We start from the raw sequence: 19,019 nt of genomic DNA, 5'->3' as shown, positions 1-19,019 counted from the left end.
TGTTTATTTTTATATGTTGTTGGAGTCGTTTTTAGCCTTCACTCCAAGCTCCACATTAAATAAATACGGTATACCAGAGAGAATCAACAGAGGCAGATATGAACTTTCATGCCTCCAACAACTTCTCTAAGGCCCTGGCTCTAGAAGTGTTAATTTATATACTAAGTCATATAGAAGCATATTAGATATCTGCATATAAGTAATAACAATTAAGCCTATAATTATTCTTGTTTCAGTACCACGCATGCATATAAAATATGAATGTAGATAACAGTCACGCCGCTCACGCTACAGACCCTCGTGAATTTGACCTGCAGATGAAAGGTGCACAGTGAATTTTCCCCTACCATACAGAAAATCATTCCCCTGCTGCAAATTCTCAACAATGACCTGAGTCTAAACCACAGAAAACATTTCCCATTAAATATAAAATATCTGCTACTCTCATATATATAAAATTGGAAAAGGGGTTAATTTGAATTTTTTATATTTTTGTGTTTTCTTTTAAACTTTTTTTACTATAATTTTTAGTCCCCTTAGGGGACTGGAACATGCGATCTTCTGATTGCTTGTCCCATAGACTGCAATATAATACTATTGCAGTCCATGGCATTTTTACAGGCTATAATAGAGAAAGGAAAAAAGATAGAGGGTTATATTTCAAACTTTTTGGGAAAAAGACCTTCTCTCAAAGTGAAATGAGTGTAAAGGCGCCAATAGAGAGATGTGATAGAAGTGACTTCTGAAATAAGACAAACCTTTTTGGTGTTCTCCCGTATTGATGAGACTAAGTATAGAATAAAACCAGCATGGGTATAGACAGCTCAGTTACATGGATAGTCCATGAATAGTCACAAGCGGTGAAGTGGATTTTCACAGGCTGCCTGTCAGGGAGTGTCTTCGGGCATGGCTTTTTAGGCAACTATGACAGCGCTCGGTGGAACTCACCATGGATGGATTGAGCTTAAACGCATGAGCCCCCTCATTACATTCCGTACACACTAGTGTCTTACATGTACAGCATTATATGTTAAGGGGTTAATGAAATCTGGTTTGAAGGGGATTTTCAACAAAACTGAATGTTGAATTTTTTGTTTAAGGGCTATTCCAGAAATAATCTAGATATACTGCTAGATCATGTCCTCTGTTTGAATGTAGTGGCAGTCAAGTCAAAGTTTGTGGGACTGCTGTAATATTTCTGTCAGCCCCATAGATGACTGGGGTGAAGGCATGCATGCTCGACCAATGCCCCGTTCGAACAGGGAACACTGGACCCACATTCTGGCAATTGGTGGGGTCCTAGGTGTTGGAACCCCACTGATGTTGAAGTTATCACCTATCTAGTGATGGTGATGGAATATACCTTTAAATGCAAAAAATTTTAAAGGGGTTGTCCAGCTTCATATAGTTTTTTTTAAATACCCACCACCCAGTAGGACTTGTTGAGGCAAGCATACTTACCTGCTCCCTGACTCCCGGTTTCATCTGTCTTTACTGCACTTCGGTCCCCACATGTAAACTTCAGGTATGAATGGGTTCACGTGCACCCACAGTGACATGCCACTTGGGGACACATCACCACTGCAGCCAGTTATTGGGACGTGTGTCCTTGTCTATTCCAGAAGATTACATGTGGAGCCTGGACCACAGTGTAGACAGTGGTGGACAAATGGAGCCGAAATTGAGCATCAGGTAGCAGATAAGCATGCTTTTCTGGGTGGTGGTGGGTATTTAAAAACTATGTAAAGTTGGACAACCCCGTTACAGTTATGTAATCTATGCACCGCACGGGGAACTCTACATTGACACCTAAAGGTCATGTATGGTACTGAAAGATCTAAATCTCTGAAATAAGGCAATCACTGTGCTGTAGTCCCCCACCTTTAGTTACAGGAATATGCTGCTGGTAACTCCGCTGTTTATCTTATGTAAATGTGTATGACTGTAAAACCAGCGACTTGTTGTTTAAAAAGCTGAAGTGCCAGATGCCATTTAGTAGTGGTAACTAGGTAAACATAGACTGTTGCGTTGCGCTGGCAGACTGGCACTGGAGATGGGGTTGCCTGCTCATTGTATTTGTGCATCTATTTTTAGCAACTGCATAGTTGTATGAATAATACGAGGAGGATTAGAATGGCGCGATCATGAGTAAGCTAAGGAAACGCTGGACTGTATTTCATAGAAAAACAGATCATGCCGAGGATAACCGTATGCCATGTAATCGGCATCTGACACAGCTGTCATGTCTGGTTACCCTTGCTTTAGGTTGTAAGGACTTTGTAATTTCTGTCTTACTGACCTTTGCAGTGCATTGTGACATTCGCATATGCTTCTGCGCCTGTGCTTTAATGCAGCTAATGGCGGTCCCTATAAATTACATTATTGACATCGATAAGATAAGGGTTACTGGCAGGCCAGTGTGTTACTGGGTCAGACTTTACAGAAAGATCTTTATGGCCCTGAGTGGTATGGCTGGATCCCTACTCTAGGATGACGAAAGAAATCAGACGTTCAGTCGTAACCAGTGGCATAACTATAATTCTATAGGCCCCAGGGCAAACTACCCCCAATACCCTTCCCCCCTGTTGTGCCTGGTCGCACCCTATTTGATCGCAATCGTTACACCCCTGGTCTCTGATAATAATAATATCCCCCCACTAATGTACCTATAGCGCCCACAGTAATATCCCTATAGTGCCCTTCCACTGTCCCCAGTAATGTCCCCCACTGCCCCAGTAATGTACCCCACTGCCTCCGGTAATGTCCCTCACTGCCCTTAGTAGTGTCCCCCCACTGCCCCTAGTAGTGTCCTCCACTGCCCCCAGTAATATCCCCCACTGCCCCCAGTAGTGTCCTCCACTGCCCCCGGTAATGTCCCCCACTGCCCCCAGTAATGTCCCCCACTACTCCTAGTAATGTCCCCCACCGACCCAGCAGGTAGTGCCCCCTACTGCCCCTAGTAATGTCCCCCACTGCCCCTAGTAGTGTCCTCCACTGCCCCCGGTAATGTCCCCCACTACTCTTAGTAATGTCCCCCACCGACCCAGCATGTATTGCCCCCCTACTGCCCCTAGTAATGTCCCCTACTGCCCCTATTAATGTCCCCCATTGTCACTGTACTTCATGCCGGGCCCCGTCAGAGCACTCAACTCACCTCCATCATATGCGCTCCAGCATCAGGCCCCGGCGCTGCCCTACTGGAATTAGTCACAAATTAAGCAGGTGGACAGAGCCTAACCGATGTTAGTCAGGCTCCGCCCCCACCCATTTAATTTGTGACTAATTAGTAGCAGTAGGACTCTAAACATTCTGTATTGTCCACGTGATCTTTAGCCAACTGCAAATGGGCAGCAAGGTTCTTTTTGGACAGCAGCTGCTTTCACATTGCAAATTCGCCTCAAAAAAATGTTGAATCAGCCATTTTTTTATTTTTTTTTAGCGTTACCCTTTTTGATGATTTTGTGACATGGGGGTGATGATATTTATTTTTAAAACATTTTTAAAAACATGTTTTACTTTTTTTTTACACTTATATTAAGTCCTCATACTTTAATATGCAATCTTTAGATTGCTGGTCCTTTACACTGCAAGGAATTCATATTGCAGTTTAAGGAAGTTGTGCTATTTTCCTATAGAGCAATGCCACCTGCAAGGGCTCAATAGGAACTACTGCTCTATTAGCCTGGAACTTTTTTATTACAAGAAATGGCTTCCTCAATCTCCACGCGAAAGCCGCCTCAGATGCCATGGTCACAATTGTCCATGGCATCTGAGGGTTTAAACATCTGCGATCAGAATTATTGCCGGTCGCAGACATTAGCCCCAGGACTCTGCTGTTTGAAACAGCAGAAACTCCTGGAACTATGGAACCAACTGCGCTCGCAAGCAGGTGCCATCTTTAAAACCCCAACCAGTGCCATACATGTATGGTGCTGCCCAGAAAGGGGCTAAATTAAATAGGTCACCCACTCACATCAGATTTTCATCCCATTGATTTAAAACACTTTAAAACACCTGACTCTAATTTCATCTTTAAATTATCTGCTATACCTAAAGGTTCACATACTTTTGCCACTCACAGACATGTGATATTGTTTTATTTGGTTATCTATCTACTTTTGGGACTTGTGAAAATTTGATGTAGTTTTAGGTAAAATTTACGTAGAAATATAGAAAATTCTGAAGGGTTCACAAACTTTCAAGCACCACTGTAGGTGGTGTGAACACCGCAACAGGGTCAAATTGCAACCTATGGTAACAGTGCCATGTTTCTTTTTCTAAGAGGAGCAAGGGCTATTTTCAACCCTCTTACAAGTGCTTAAGACTTTCACTGATCCCGGGAAATATTAGGTTACTGAGTTACTGGCTGTTTTTCCGTGTCCACCAGTTTATAATTTTCAGATGAAGTGATAATATTTGGGATCCACCAGTCTAAGTTTTATTATAAACTCACTGACAGAAAAAATAACGGACCTATATGGAAACGTCGGATTGCTGCAAAACTCTACAGGCAGATATGTAAATGATTACAGGTGTGTTTTGATTAGAAACTGAGTCTAAGGCGTAAAAATGCTTCCTCCTCTGCCCCATAAATAGACTTTCAGAAGCTACTTTTGGGTAGTGTATGGTGAGAGATTGTTGACTGCTAGACATGCCTCTACAATGCACTTGAATACAATTTGTCCAGCTAACAGACTGAGAGGGGGAGCATCATTGGACTGAGAGAAGCAGAATGTTTGTTTTGACAAATTGCCCACCTCTGACCTAGCTGTTAGGAGGTGTTGGGAGCACACATTACATGAGGGCACGCATACATGATGAAAAGGCTCCAGTTGGCCCAGACAGACCGCCAGCAGAGAGGCTGGTTTGATCCACTAACAAGCACGAGCAGCTCCCACAGTTTCATTGTCCAGCATCAAGACACAGGTGGCACCTTCCTTGTCTCCCTGTCTCTTCCTGGACCATTTCCAGACATTTAGCAGAAGGAAATTTGGTGTCATGGTGCCCATTACGCGTCCTGCTATTGACAACCAGCCACCTTTGCCTTCATTTTCAGTGATATCTTGAATAATAAACCTGGACTGCTATGGACTGGAACCGTATAGTCTTTAGCTATGAATCCAGAATATCTGTTTGAGATCTGAAGACAGTTTGGTTCAAGAATGGAGGCCTTGTTTTTTTTTTTTTTATTGGCCACAGGTTACGACCATTGGGGTTCTCAGCTCCTAGGCAGGAGAACCTTTTTAAATGTGATTATATGCACACTTGGACACAATTGTTGGTATCCTTCCATTAAAGAAAGAAAAACCCACAATGGTCAGTGAAATAACTTGAAACTGACAAAAGTAATAATAAATATAAATTTGCTGAAAATCAACTAATGAAAATCAGACATTGCTTTTGAATTGTGGTTCAACAGAATAATTTATAAAGCAAACTGGTCTGTATAAAAATTACTTTATATTAACTTAATTACTTAATATTTTGTTGCACAACCTTTTGAGGTAATCATGCGATTTCTGTAACTCTCAATAAGACTGTCCACATGTATGTTGCCCCACTCCCTGTGAGCAAACTGCTCAACCTGTCTCAGGTTTAAAGGGTGCCTTCTCCAGACTGCATGTTTCAGCTCCTTATGCAGATGCTCAATAAGATTTAGATCAGGGCTTATAGAAGGCCACTTCAAAATAGTCCAATGCTTTGCTCTTTGCCATTCTTGGATGTTTTTAGCTGTGTGTTTTGGGTCATTATCCTGTTAGAGGACCCATGACCTACGACTGAGACCAAGCTTTCTGACACTGGGAGCATTTTTCTCTTTTTATTTCTTGATAGTCTTGAGAGATTTAATTGAACCCCTGCACAGATTCAAGACACCCTGTGCAAGATGCAGCAAAGCATCCCCAAACCTCCATTTTTGTCTCATCTGTCCAAAGGACATTCTCACAGAAGCTTTGTGGCTTGTCAGTATGCATTTTGGCAATCCAGTCTCTTTTTTATGATTTGCTTTCAACAGTGGGTTCTCTCTAGGTCGCCTTCCATAAAGTCCACTTTGGCTAAGACAGCAGTGGATAGTACGATCTGACACTGATGTATCTCGCCCTTGAAGTTCACATCTAATCTCTTTGTTCTGGGCTCTTTGGTTACCATTCATATTATCTGTCTCTTCAATTTGTCAGCACATTTCCTCTTGTGGCCACATCCAGGGAGGTTAGACCTTAAACCTTTGAATAATATGTTCAACTGTAGTTACAGGAACATCAAGCTGTATGGAGATGGTCTTGTAGCCTTTACCTTTAACATGTTTGTCTATAATTTTCTTTCTAATCTCCTGAGACAACTCTCTCCTTAGTTTTCTTTGGTCCATGTTCACGTTGGTACCCATCCACCATGATACCAAACAGTACAGTGACTACTTTTAACCCTCCAAGTAGGCAGACTGACTGATTCCAAGTTTGAAGATACCTGTGATGCTAATTACAGGACACACATTAGTTTAACATGTCCCTATGGTAAAATTATTTTCAATCTTATCGAGGGGGTACCATCATTTTTGTCCAGGCCAGATTCTAATTTTTTTTTTATTACTCTCATCTACCACAATTCAAAAGCAATGTCTGAGTTTCAGTAAATTTTATTTATTATTACTTTTGTCAGTTTTGAGTTATTTCAGTGATTATTGTGTTTTTTTTTTATTTAACAGAAGGGTACCAACAATTTTTCCATGAGTATATATACATATTTGAGACAGTTGAGTAATGTTCCATATTTTGTTTTCCCCAAGACCCAATACAACTGAAGTCTTCAGAAGCAGCAAAGACTTCACTTGTTGTCTTCCATATTTCATGTGTCCACCATCAGTGCTGAAAGGGATAAATGATGGACACTTAGGATGGAAAAAGCTCAGTGTAGATGATTTACTTTAAAGGAGCAATTCATGGTTGCATCATGTATCTATGAAATCTTAAAAACAGAGGGTAATTTATCTAATAAAATATCTTACTTAGCTCCTCTAGTATGGTAGGTATATACCGTACTTCATCAGTGATGGTGGCAGTTTCTGAGCAAACAATAAAAAAATATTTGGGTTTCTAGCTTCTGTTTTTTTTTATTCCTATGTCTTACGTAATTTCCTGGAAAATATTAGATGAAAAAAAAAACAATGTCAAGGGAAACATTTACACACAGCCACATTTCATGTGTTATCTCAGGAGCAGACCTATATCTTTTTAAACATGCTGGGTTATTGTACTGTATACTAAGGGATGTAGAAGCAGTGTCACCTGGGTTCTTTTGTGTGAGGAGGTCCAGAGAGGGATATGAGGGCTATAAATTACATGAAATATTTCTGGGACACTATTATAGAGTTTGCATGTAAGCCCAGGAGCTTCAAGTGATCTCTGCTTATTGGTATGTTCTTCTGTTCTATAGTCTAGTGGATTTCTTGTTCCTAAATTTATTTATTAAACTGGCACATGACATGAAATTCTTCTGGCTCACCACCATTTTGTCATCACCACTCATTCATGTAAAAAACATGAACATAAAACACTAGCACTGGACAGGAGACAAGAGATTACTTTACAAAACGCCTCCTGGGCCCTGAATGCCCCTTAAGTGCCCCACACGGTAGATATTCCCCCCTAGTGCCCCCTCACTATAGTGGTGCCCCACACAGTAGAATGCAGCATTAGTGCCCACACAGTGGAATGACTTCTTAGTGCCCCCACACAGTAGTTATGCCCACTTAGTGCCCCACACTGTAATCATGCCCCCTTAGTGCCCCCCACACATTAGTCTTGCCTCCTTAGTGCCCTCACACAGTAGAATGTCCCGTTAGTGCTCAAACACAGTAGCTCCCCCACAAAGTACTTATACCCCCATAGTATCCCCTTTAGTGCACCTCTTACAATAGTGAAGCCCCTGTAGTGTTAATAAAAATAAAAAAGTAACACTCACCTAGCCTGCTCCTCTGATTAACGGAGAACATCTTGCTCTTCCTATCAGCAGCCACAATGCAGTGATGTAATCACACCTTCTACTCAGCCCACCATGTGCGATGACATCACTGTATCCCGCCTGTTTCTGGGGAGAGCACAGGGAGAGGCCTGGGCCATAACTGATGACAGTCACAGCAGCAACCGAGATAACCCGTAAAAATACTTGTTCTTGTTGATCTTGTGGTAAGATTAATACCATCTGAGATTTTACCTTAACCTTTCTAATTTTAGGAGCTTTTCTCATTCCATATGTGATCATGGCTGTGTTTGGTGGAATTCCTCTCTTCTATATGGAGTTGGCCTTGGGTCAGTATCACAGAACTGGCTGCATTTCTGTATGGAGGAAAATATGTCCCTTATTTAAAGGTAAGATGGTAACTTGGGAACAGTCATCTACAGTCTGTATCTCTTACACCAGAAAGACATTTCTCCAAGTATCTAATATGAATTAAAAACACTTTATGACTCTGCTTGGCATGGACTAAACAAAATCAAAGTGATTGACCACGGTCCAGTTCCAATGAAACATGCACTATAGACGCAGACCGTGTTACTGCTATGAGGTCCTTAGAAAGAGGTACCAGCTTGGATTGGTCTGATCCCATCTCCTGTACAAGACTCTCTGTAGAAGAACTACATTATGTGTAAATAAGGTGGAGGCGAATAGGTTAAACCATCATGTAAAACCAATGTTGAAGCGAATTACCAAGCCCTTCTGTTCTGGGTGACAAACTCTAGCACCATAACAGAGAGCCAATTTTCTACTTTGCTATTGGTCTCCTATTATAGTAACATAGTATATAAGGCCGAAAAAAGACATCTGTCCATCCAGTTCGGCCTGATATCCTGCAAGTTGATCCAGAGGAAGGCAATTTTCCCCACTTAAGGGGAAAAAAATTCCTTCCCGACTCCATTCAGGCAATCAGATAACTCCCTGGATCAACGACCCCTCTCTAGTAGCTATAGCCTGTAATATTATTACACTCCAGAAATACCTCCAGGCCCCTCTTGAACTCTTTTTGTGAACTCACCATCACCACCTCCTCAGGCAGAGAGTTCCATAGTCTCACTGCTCTTACCGTAAAGAATCCTCTTCTATGTTTGTGTACATATCTTCTTTCCTCCAGGCGCAGAGGATGTCCCCTCGTCACAATCACAGTCCTGGGGATAAATAGATGATGGGAGAGATCTCTGTACTGACCCCTGATATATTTATACATAGAAATTAAATCTCCCCTCAGTCGTATTTTTTTCTAAAGTGAATAACCCTAATTTTTTATCTTTCAGGGTACAGTAGTTCCCTCATTCCAGTTATTACTTTAGTTGCCCTCCTCTGAACCCTCTCCAGCTCTGCTATGTCTGCCTTGTTCACAGAAGCCCAGAACTGTACACAGTACTCCATGTGTGGTCTGCCCAGTGATTTGTAAAGTGGTAGGACTATGTTCTCATCACAGACATCTATGCCCCTTTTGATGCAACCCATTATCATATTGGCCTTGGCAGCAGCTCCCTGACACTGTTTTTTCCAGCTTAGTTTGCTGTTTACAAAAATTCTTAGGTCCTTTTCCATGTCAGTGTTACCCAGTGTTTTACCATTTAGTTTGAACAGGTGACTTGCATTATTCCTTCCCATGTGCATAACCTTACATTTGTCAGTGTTAAACCTCATCTGCCACTTCTCTGCCCAAGCCTCCAATCTATCCAGATCCATCTGTAGCAGTATACTGTCCTCTTCCGTGTCAGTTTACTTTACACAGTTTAGTGTCATCTGCAAAAATTGATATTTTACTGTGCAAGCCTTCTACAAGATCATTAATAAATATATTGAAGAGGATAAGGCCCAGTACTGACCCCTGAGGTACTCCACTAGTGACAGTGACCCAATCTGAGTGTGTACCATTAATATTTTCTATTACTGAGCCAGTTACTTGCCCTCATATAGACATTTTCTCCCAGTCCGAGCATTCTTATTTTATATACTAACCTTTTATGCGGTACAGTATCAAATGCTTTGGAGAAGTCCAGATATACGACATCCATTGATTTGCCTCTGTCAAGTCTAGAACTTACCTCCTCATAGAAACTGATTTAATTAGTTTGACATGACCGATCCCTCATGAAGCCATGCTGATATGGCGTTATTTGCTTATTTTCATTGAGGTGCTCCAAGATAGCATCTCTTAGAAAACCTTCAAACAGTTTACCCACGACGAATGTTAAACTTACCGGCCTATAGTTTCTGGGCTCTGTTTTTGGACCCTTTTTGAATATTGGCACCACATTTGCTATGCGCCAATCCTGTGGAACACTCCCTGTCAGTATAGAGTCCTTAAATATCATAAATAAGGGTCTGGCTATGACATTACTTAATTCTCTTAGGATACGGGGGTGTATGCCATCTGGTCCTGGCGATTTGTCTATTTTAATCTTTTTAAGACGCCGCTGTACTTCTTCCTGGGTCAGACATGGCACTTTTAATTGGGAATTTTGTTTTACATTCTGCATTTCATCTGACAGTTTATTTTCTTCAGTGAATACAGTGAGGAAAAAAATATTTAAAAGCTTTGCTTTTTCCTCATCGCTCTCTGCAACTCTCCCCTCATCACTCTGTAACAGACCGACCCCTTCAGATTTATACTTTTTACCATTTATATAATTGAAGAACAATTTAGGGTTAGTTTTACTCTCTTTGGCAATTAATCTCTCGGTCCCTAGTTTGGCCGCTCTTATTTGTTTTTTACATATTCTAATTTTTTCCTTATAGTTTTTTAGTGCTTCCGTGCTACCCTCCTGTTTTAATGATTTAAATGTTTTCTTTTAGTCATTTATTGTTTTCTTTACAGTTCTATTTATCCACATTGGTTTCTTCTTGTTCCTTAACCTTTTATTCCCATAAGGTATGTACCTCTCACAATTAGATTTTAGGATGCTTTTAAAAATATCCTATTTTGTGGCTGTATTTTTATTTTTGAGGACTTTGTCCCAGTTAGTTAGGCCTATGGCCTCACTTAGTTGGCTAAATTTTGCTTTTTTGAAGTTTGGTATTTTTGTTCCTCCCTGAAGAAACACTCTTTTGAATGATAATTGGAAGGTTATTACTTTATGGTCACTATTTCCCAGGTGTCCCCCAACCTGCACATCTAGTATGGCCGTCACTCTAGTCGGGTCCTGAACCAGTTGGGAAATGTAATTGTCTTTGGTTATTGCCAAAAACCTGCTTCCTTTATGAGATGTATAGGTTTCAGTTTCCCAGTCAATATCTGTGTAGTTGAAGTCCCCCAAAATAACGACCTCATTATGGTTTGCCGCCTCGTCTATCTCGTTTAGTAGTAGATTTTCTGTGGACTCTGGTATATTAGGTGGTTTATAATAAACTCCTATTAGTAATTAATTATTGTTTTTGCCTTCATGTATTTCTACCCACAGTGACTCCACATGTTCATGTCCCTCACTTATATCTTATTGGACTGTGGGCTTTAGACAGGACTTTACATAAAGGCAGACCCCTCCCCCTCTCTGGTTTTGGCGATCCTTTCTAAACAGACTGTAACCTTGTACATTAACTGCCCAGTCATAGCTATCATCCAGCCATGTCTCAGTTATTCCCACTATGTCATAGTTCTCCTCACATGTAACTAATTCCAGTTTCCCAGTTTTATTAGTCAGGCTTCTGGCATTAGTATACATACATTTAACAGGTTTATGTATATTTTTTACCCTACAGCTTTCCTTCTGAACTGTTCTAGTCCCTCATTCCATTCCTCCCCCAGTTCCATTACCTTGCCCCAGGTCTCTATCTGCACTATATTCCCCTCCTATAACGTAATTACCCCCCCCCCCCAGTCCCTAGTTTAAACACTCCTCCAACCTTCTAGGCATCTTCTCCCCCAACACAGCCGCCCCTTCCCCATTGAGGTGCAGCCCATCCCTACGATAGAGCCTGTAGCCGAGAAAGAAGTCGGCCCAGTTCTCCAGGAACCCAAACCCCTCCTTCCTACATCAGTTCTTGAGCCACTTGTTAACCTCCCTAATCTCCCGCTGCCTTTCTTGTGTGGCCCGTGGTACAGGCAGCATTTCGGAAAATACTACCTTTGAGGTCCTTGCTCTAAGCTTTTGACCTAAATCCCTAAAATCATTTTTAAGGACGCTCCACCTACCTCTAACTTTGTCATTGGTTCCGATATGGACCATGACCGCCGGATCTTCTCCAGCCCCTCCCAGTAATCTGTCAACCCCATCCGTAATGTATCGAACCCGAGAGCCAGGAAGACAAAAACACAGTTAGACGATCCCGGTCTTTTTGATAGATCGCCCTATCTGTACCCCTAATAATAGAGTCTCCCACTACCAGCACCTGTCTGACCTGCCCTGCTCGCCTGGTCCCCTGCTTACTGGAGCCGACATTCCCCTGACTGGCAGAGGAAGTGTCCGGCTACAGCAGTGCTCTCTCTGAACTGACATCCCGCTCATCTGCCAACCTTGCAAACTTGTTGTCAGATCAGGGCTAGCCTCCCTTTCTAACTGTTATCCAGCTAGCTACCTCACTTTCCTCAGCCTCCTCGCTACCACACTCCCCCACATCTACCCTAAAGAGTACTTGCTCAGTGAGCGGCAAACTCTTTTCTAAATTGTCAACGCCTCTCAGTGTTGAAACTGGTCCGTTTAGATACTTGATGTGCGATTCCAAACGGGCAATTTGCTCACATTTTGAACAATGATATACACCCTCAAATGGCTGTTCCAGGACTGCATACATTAGGCAAAATGTGCATTGGACTGCGTTGTCAATAATGGAACACATACTAAATGGTGATTACGCAAGAAAAGAGAAAAATACAATATAATGCATTGATAAGAAACTGATTTACTGCAGTCCCCCTCTAAAGTCACTTAATCTAAAGTCTCACACTTAATACAAACACACAGTTAAAAATCAAACACGAGAACGCTCACAAAATCGCGTTATTTGCCTGCTTGTATAAATGCAGATCTCAAACCAGCCTGCTTTTTTCTCCTCTGGATTCAAACAGCAAAAAGAATGTCAAAGATCAATGTATTATCTGATAAAACCTTCAATATTACCATGCCAGTAGGGATCAAAACCATGAAGTGCTACCTATGAAAGTTTCTTCTGATTTACAGTGTTAACTCTTCTCTCTGCAGGAATTGGCTATGCGATCTGTATAATAGCACTTTATGTAGCATCTTATTATAACACCATAATGGCCTGGGCTCTCTACTACCTCATATTCTCATTCCGCTCTGAGTTGCCTTGGACCAGCTGCCATAATGAGTGGAACACAGAAAACTGCACCAACTATTTCCAGAATAGTAGCGTGATATGGATCAACAGCTCTATATCTCCGGCAGAGGAGTTTTACACGTAAGTGCATGTAAGTGTGGTGAGGTCTAAGGGACTATGTGGGTAGTTGAAATGGTTCAAAAAGTTAACAAATGTAAAAATAAGCAACAGGATAACGAGTCAGCATGACTAATACACCAACCTGATACTTTCCAGTACAGATGTAAAAGTAGACTGTAAGGCCGGGTTCACATCACCGGCTGGTTTTCCATTCTTCATATGGGAACAGAAAACAGCAAAAAGAAAAATTGATCCTGTATTTTATGCATCTATAATGCTTATTTATGCACATTTTGCATCTGTCTTAGCCATTTCCATCTGAGATCCGTTATTTTAGACAGAAAAAAAATAAGTACTACACGAAATATATATTTTTTCAATATAAAATAACGGATGCAAAATGTGCATAACTGAGCATAACGGATGCTTAAAATACAGGATCCGTTTCTTTGGGGGGGAGTTTGTGATTTTATGTTATTCTGACGGATCAGAAGAACAGAAAACGAAATGGTGATGTGAACTCGGCCTAAGAATAAATGGAGCAAACATAACATTTCCTTAGCAGGACCATCACTATTACTGTACCGGTATTTGTCAGGCTGGAAGCCAGCATTTATGTTGGAAAGCCACTGGATCCCCGTCAGATCCTATTATAGTTAATGGGGATCCAGAGGTGCCTGGTGGTATCTGGATGTGCCAGATACAGTAACTCCAGTAGTCTGTTCCTCTGCTTGAACAGACTACTGGAGTTAATTGCTGGAGATGTGATCCCAGTGGCGGACTGGAAACGTAAAGTGGCCCTGGAAAAATACTACTGTCTTGTAGTCAGGTCCAAATTGACAGAAGGCAATCAACACAAGTAGGCAGGTATAACAGACGTACTGTAGTGCAGCACAAAATACCGCTGCCCCCTGCACATTATTCAACTGTATCTCCATCCTGAGTATGGCAATATTGTTGAATTCAGGAGAGCTCCTGCGGCCACCAGCCAGGTGCATAAGTATGTGATTCTCCTAGTATTAATTAATGCTGAAAGAATCAGATGTTATGTCATGTACCCAACTGATGGCCATGAGGAGGACTAAGGTGGCCCTCTTGGCATCAGCCCACTGGGAAATTTCCCTGTAGGGTCTATGGCCAGTCCACCCCTGTGTGAACCTACCCTTAGTATGTGTTGCCCAGTGACAATTTTGCTCCCTGGGCATAAAGGGTGTGAATCATCATTCACTCCAGAATTCTGCCTTCAAAAAGATGCAAAATATGGCTTTGTGACTTTTCTGGCTTATTTGTATAAAATTATTTGCAACATTTAGCATTTTTACACTATTCACTCTAGTTTTAAAAAGTGAAAGTGGTTAGCTATATAAATTAGTTTTGGTCCAGATGTATCAAAAGCAAGTTCTTAAAAAAGCACAATCTTACTCCAGGCATTAAGGTTTATGACTCCATGATGTGCCATTCCTTTGTTATTCCTGCTAGAAGTTAGGAATGAATTACTGCCAATTTGGATTGAAGGTCCAAATGGTTGTTACCAGTTGGGGCTGTGTCCCTGCACAGTTTGACACTATCCAATCAGTGCTGCCAGGTGCAGGGACACTCCTCCAACTGGTAACACTCATACGAACCTTCACTGCAAACTTCTAGTAATTCATTCCTAACTTCTAGCAGGAATAACAAATGAAAGACAAAACATAGAGTCCTAAGAACAGATGCTCCAGAAACGTTGGAGAATGCAAGTACACTGAACAAAAATATAAACGCAACACTTTTGGTTTTGCTCCCATTTTGCATGAGCTGAACTCAAAGATCTGAAACATTTTCTACATACGGTACACAAAAGACTCATTACTCTCAAATATTGTTCACAAATCTGTCTAAATCTGTGTTCGTGAGCACTTCTCCTTTGCCGAGATAATCCATCCCACCTCACAGGTGTGGCATATCAAGGTGCTGATTAGACAGTATGAATATTGCACAGGTGTGCCTTAGACTGCCCACAATAAAAGACCACTCTGAAATGTGCAGTTTGATCACACAGCACAATGCCACAGATGTCGCAACGTTTGAAGGAGCGTGCAATTGGCATGCTGACTGCAGTAATGTCTACCACGGGCAATGAATGTTCATTTCTCTACCATAAGCCGTCTCCAAAGGCGTTTCAGAGAATTTGGCAGTACATCCAACCGGCCTCACAACTGCAGACCACGTGTACCCACACCATCCCAGGACCTCCACATCCAGCATGTTCACCTCCATGATCGTCTGAGACCAGCCACCCGGACAGCTGCAGCAACAATCGGTTTGCATAACCAAAGAATTTTTGCACAAACTGTCAGAAACCGTCTCAGGGAAGCTCATCCTCATGCTCGTCGTCCTTATCGGGGTCTGGACCTGACTGCAGTTCGTCGTTGTAAGACTCGTAACTGACTTGAGTGGGCAAATGCTCACATTCGATGGCGTCTGGCACGTTGGAGAGGTGTTGTGTTCACGGATGAGTCCCGGTTTTCACTGTTCAGGGCAGATGGCAGACAGTGTGTGTGGCGTTGTGTGGGTGAGCGATTTGCTGACATCAATGTTGTGGATCGAGTGGCCCATAGTGGCGGTGGGGTTATGGTATGGGCAGGCGTATGTTATGGACAACGAACACAGTAAGGCAAAACTGTGCACATTTCAGAGTGGCCTTTTATTGTGGGCAGTCTAAGGCACACCTGTGCAATATTCATGCTGTCTAATCAGCACCTTGATATGCCACACCTGTGAGGTGGGATGGATTATCTCGGCAAAGGAGAAGTGCTCACTAACACAGATTTAGACAGATTTGTGAACAATATTTGAGAGTAATGGGTCTTTTGTGTATGTAGAAATTGTTTCAGATCTTTGAGTTCAGCTCGGGCAAAATGGGAGCAAAACCGAAAGTGTTGCGTTTATATTTTTGTTCAGTGTAGTTACTAAACAGACATGTCAGGGAAGGTTAAAGGTCCTATTTAAGACCACTTCCTAAGTGTAAAACCCTACAGAAGTACTCCTATTACAATTAATATGAGTTTTGCAGTGGAAGTCTCATACTGAATACAGGATGTTAGGAGACAGAACTCCAGCCTGCCAGACTGCACAACTCCCGGAACCCCCGCCGATCAGCTGTATGAAGAGAACGCAGCGCTCGCAATAGCAGCAGTGAGCAGGTGTAATTACAACTAAGCCGTCCGATTCACTTCAATGGGACGGCTCCTTCCTATTCACTTGCGATGGTGAGCAAGTAAACTATGAAGAGAAGGCAGTGATCCTATAAACACTGCATTCTCTTCATACAGCTGATTGGTGGGGGTGACTGGAGACGGCCCCCCACCAATCTGATATTGATGACTAGTGTTGAGCGAAGCATTTAAAGTGGAATTTAGTCTGAAGCTTAGGAAAACTGGTAACGTGGTAACGAATCAGGTTTTCCTAAAATGGCGGTTGCACATGTTACAAAGCGAAACTACCGTAAGTGTAGAGGAGATAAGCCCGAGAACGCAATATCACCCATAATGACCATCCTCATCTTTTGCTGGCTTTACTTTTTCAAATCATCCTTTAAAATCTCCATGTCCTAGAAAAGTCAGCAAGATGCAGAGAGAGGCGGAGCTGGATGTTCCTGATTACATATTCTCATTGATATTAGATGATGTGAAAAAGGAGGAAAAGCAGATGGCAAAAGAAGGGTTCCCACCTGTATGGCAGGAGAGCGCTGGGGTATGGCAGAAGACCGACTATACAGTGTGGTCTTCCTTATTAAATAAAAGGCAGCTGCAGGATAATTGTCCAAGTGGTTCTTCACAGCAGCATGGCTGCAACCCGCCCGCAGTGATATGGGTATACCTGATTTATAGCAATTCGTGATAAATTAATTCGTACCAAAACGAATTTCTTGTGGAACATTGGCGAAGCTGCCGAATCGAATTTTTCAAAACTTCGCTCATCTCTATTGATGACCTATCCTGAGGATAGGTCATCTATATAAAAAATAATAGACAACCCCTTTAACTCTAAGCAAACAAGTACCTTCCTTGTTGACAGTCCGGCGGCCTCCATAGATTGTCAGCAGAAATGGATGAAATGTATCTAATGTGGATGAGAGGAAACCAAGTGATGCCATCAACCAGAGTTTTCTTCATGCTCAGACAGCCCAGGCTCCTAATAATATATCTTGGAAGTCTTATGGTAATGCCTGCTGTTAGATAGTATGTATAAACTAATCTCATTTCATGGAATATTAAATATGTGACACCCCCTATAATATGAAAAGATTTAGCTGAAGAAAAGCACCCGAATTGATGCAGACCCTACTCATTCATAATGAAATGGTCAAACCTCCACAATAACATATTGATGGCCCATCCAGGAGATATTCTATAAATCATTAGTACTAGTAGTAGTGACACTTCACACATTCATCCCTTGATACTAATTTGTGATTTTAGTATTTATTAAATTTCACAGCCATCCATCACTAATAATGATTAGATTTATGGTTTCACTTTTGCTTCCAGTCGACTTGTGCTGCAGATGCACAAATCTAAAGGTCTACAGGATCTTGGAGGAATTAGTTGGCAGCTTTGTCTCTGTCTACTCCTCATCTTCACTATTGTGTACTTCAGCATATGGAAAGGGGTCAAAACTTCTGGAAAGGTCAGTAGAAAATGATATATTTTTCTTCTTTCCATGTATTTGATAACCATATAGCTTTATTTGCAGTTAAAGAGATTGGTTTAGGAAGCCCTTTTTCAAATAAGCATAACAGGGCAATCCATGGTTTTGGATCTCCATCACTTAGCTTGACCAGAAAGCAGCTATATAGAGGGTCTGTCTCTCTGGAGGACCAGACTTTTATAAATTACACAGAGAGACCCTAAATTTCAATGGAAAAAAGTGGAATGCTTTATTTTCCCTGTGGGTGCACTGCAGGAAAATTGCACACTTGATGTTATGATTCCCTGCGGATTATACAGCCCAAATATGTTTTCTGTGCTGATAACTTTTTTGTATGACTTATCAAGAAGATAATGGAGTCTCTTCATTACAGGTGGTGTGGGTTACAGCAACCTTTCCTTACATTGTGCTTACTTTGCTATTAATACGAGGGGCAACACTCCCTGGTGCTTGGAGGGGAGTTATATTCTACCTGCAACCTAACTGGGAGAAGTTGCTGACCACTGAGGTAGGTTTGAGAACTGAGACTATCCCAACTTACTTTGGCCACAACTTGTGGACTGCTTTGATCTCTCCTATGGAAAATATCTGTGTGGTTGCCATCCCAACCAGAAAAGTGACAGCTACTGTTTCCTGAGGAACTTCAGACAAGGTTCCAAAGAATCCAGTGGTTGGAGTCAGGTCCAGGCCTAAGGATGTACATCATAAGCACTTGCACATGTTGCATCAGGTGAAGGGGGTGTCAAACATCGCCTTGCATCCAGGGCTTGTGACCACCAAAGATCACTTAATTCTGTCATTTTCCTTTACACCAGTTTTGTATGGAGTTGTAATGTGGCCACTGGATGTTGGTATTATTTGAGTATTACATGGTGGTATTTACATTGGGTGGCATTGCTTCTTAGGTACTGTATATTATTTTTGCAGTTTAGGGTGTGGTGGCAATGTTTGGCAGTGTTATTTGGCCAGCA

The 19,019-nt window shown here is 41.8% G+C and overlaps 1 protein-coding gene across 1 annotated transcript in view; it reads left to right on the top strand.

Annotated features, from left to right (window-relative positions):
• The window catches only part of SLC6A4 (solute carrier family 6 member 4), a 113,697-nt gene that overhangs the window by 49,966 nt on the left and 44,712 nt on the right, over nucleotides 1-19,019 (top strand). The window contains exons 3-6 of the mRNA XM_040423394.1: nucleotides 8,229-8,363; nucleotides 13,161-13,380; nucleotides 17,889-18,027; nucleotides 18,422-18,556. Coding sequence (XP_040279328.1) covers nucleotides 8,229-8,363; nucleotides 13,161-13,380; nucleotides 17,889-18,027; nucleotides 18,422-18,556 — 629 coding nt within the window. The remainder of the gene's footprint in view (nucleotides 1-8,228; nucleotides 8,364-13,160; nucleotides 13,381-17,888; nucleotides 18,028-18,421; nucleotides 18,557-19,019) is intronic.

The sequence above is a fragment of the Bufo bufo genome, chromosome 3 (assembly GCF_905171765.1).
Source record: "Bufo bufo chromosome 3, aBufBuf1.1, whole genome shotgun sequence".
NCBI classification, from domain to species: domain Eukaryota; kingdom Metazoa; phylum Chordata; class Amphibia; order Anura; family Bufonidae; genus Bufo; species Bufo bufo.
The sequence above is the reverse complement of the archived record's forward strand: the minus strand, read 5'-3'. Positions and strand labels throughout refer to the sequence as shown.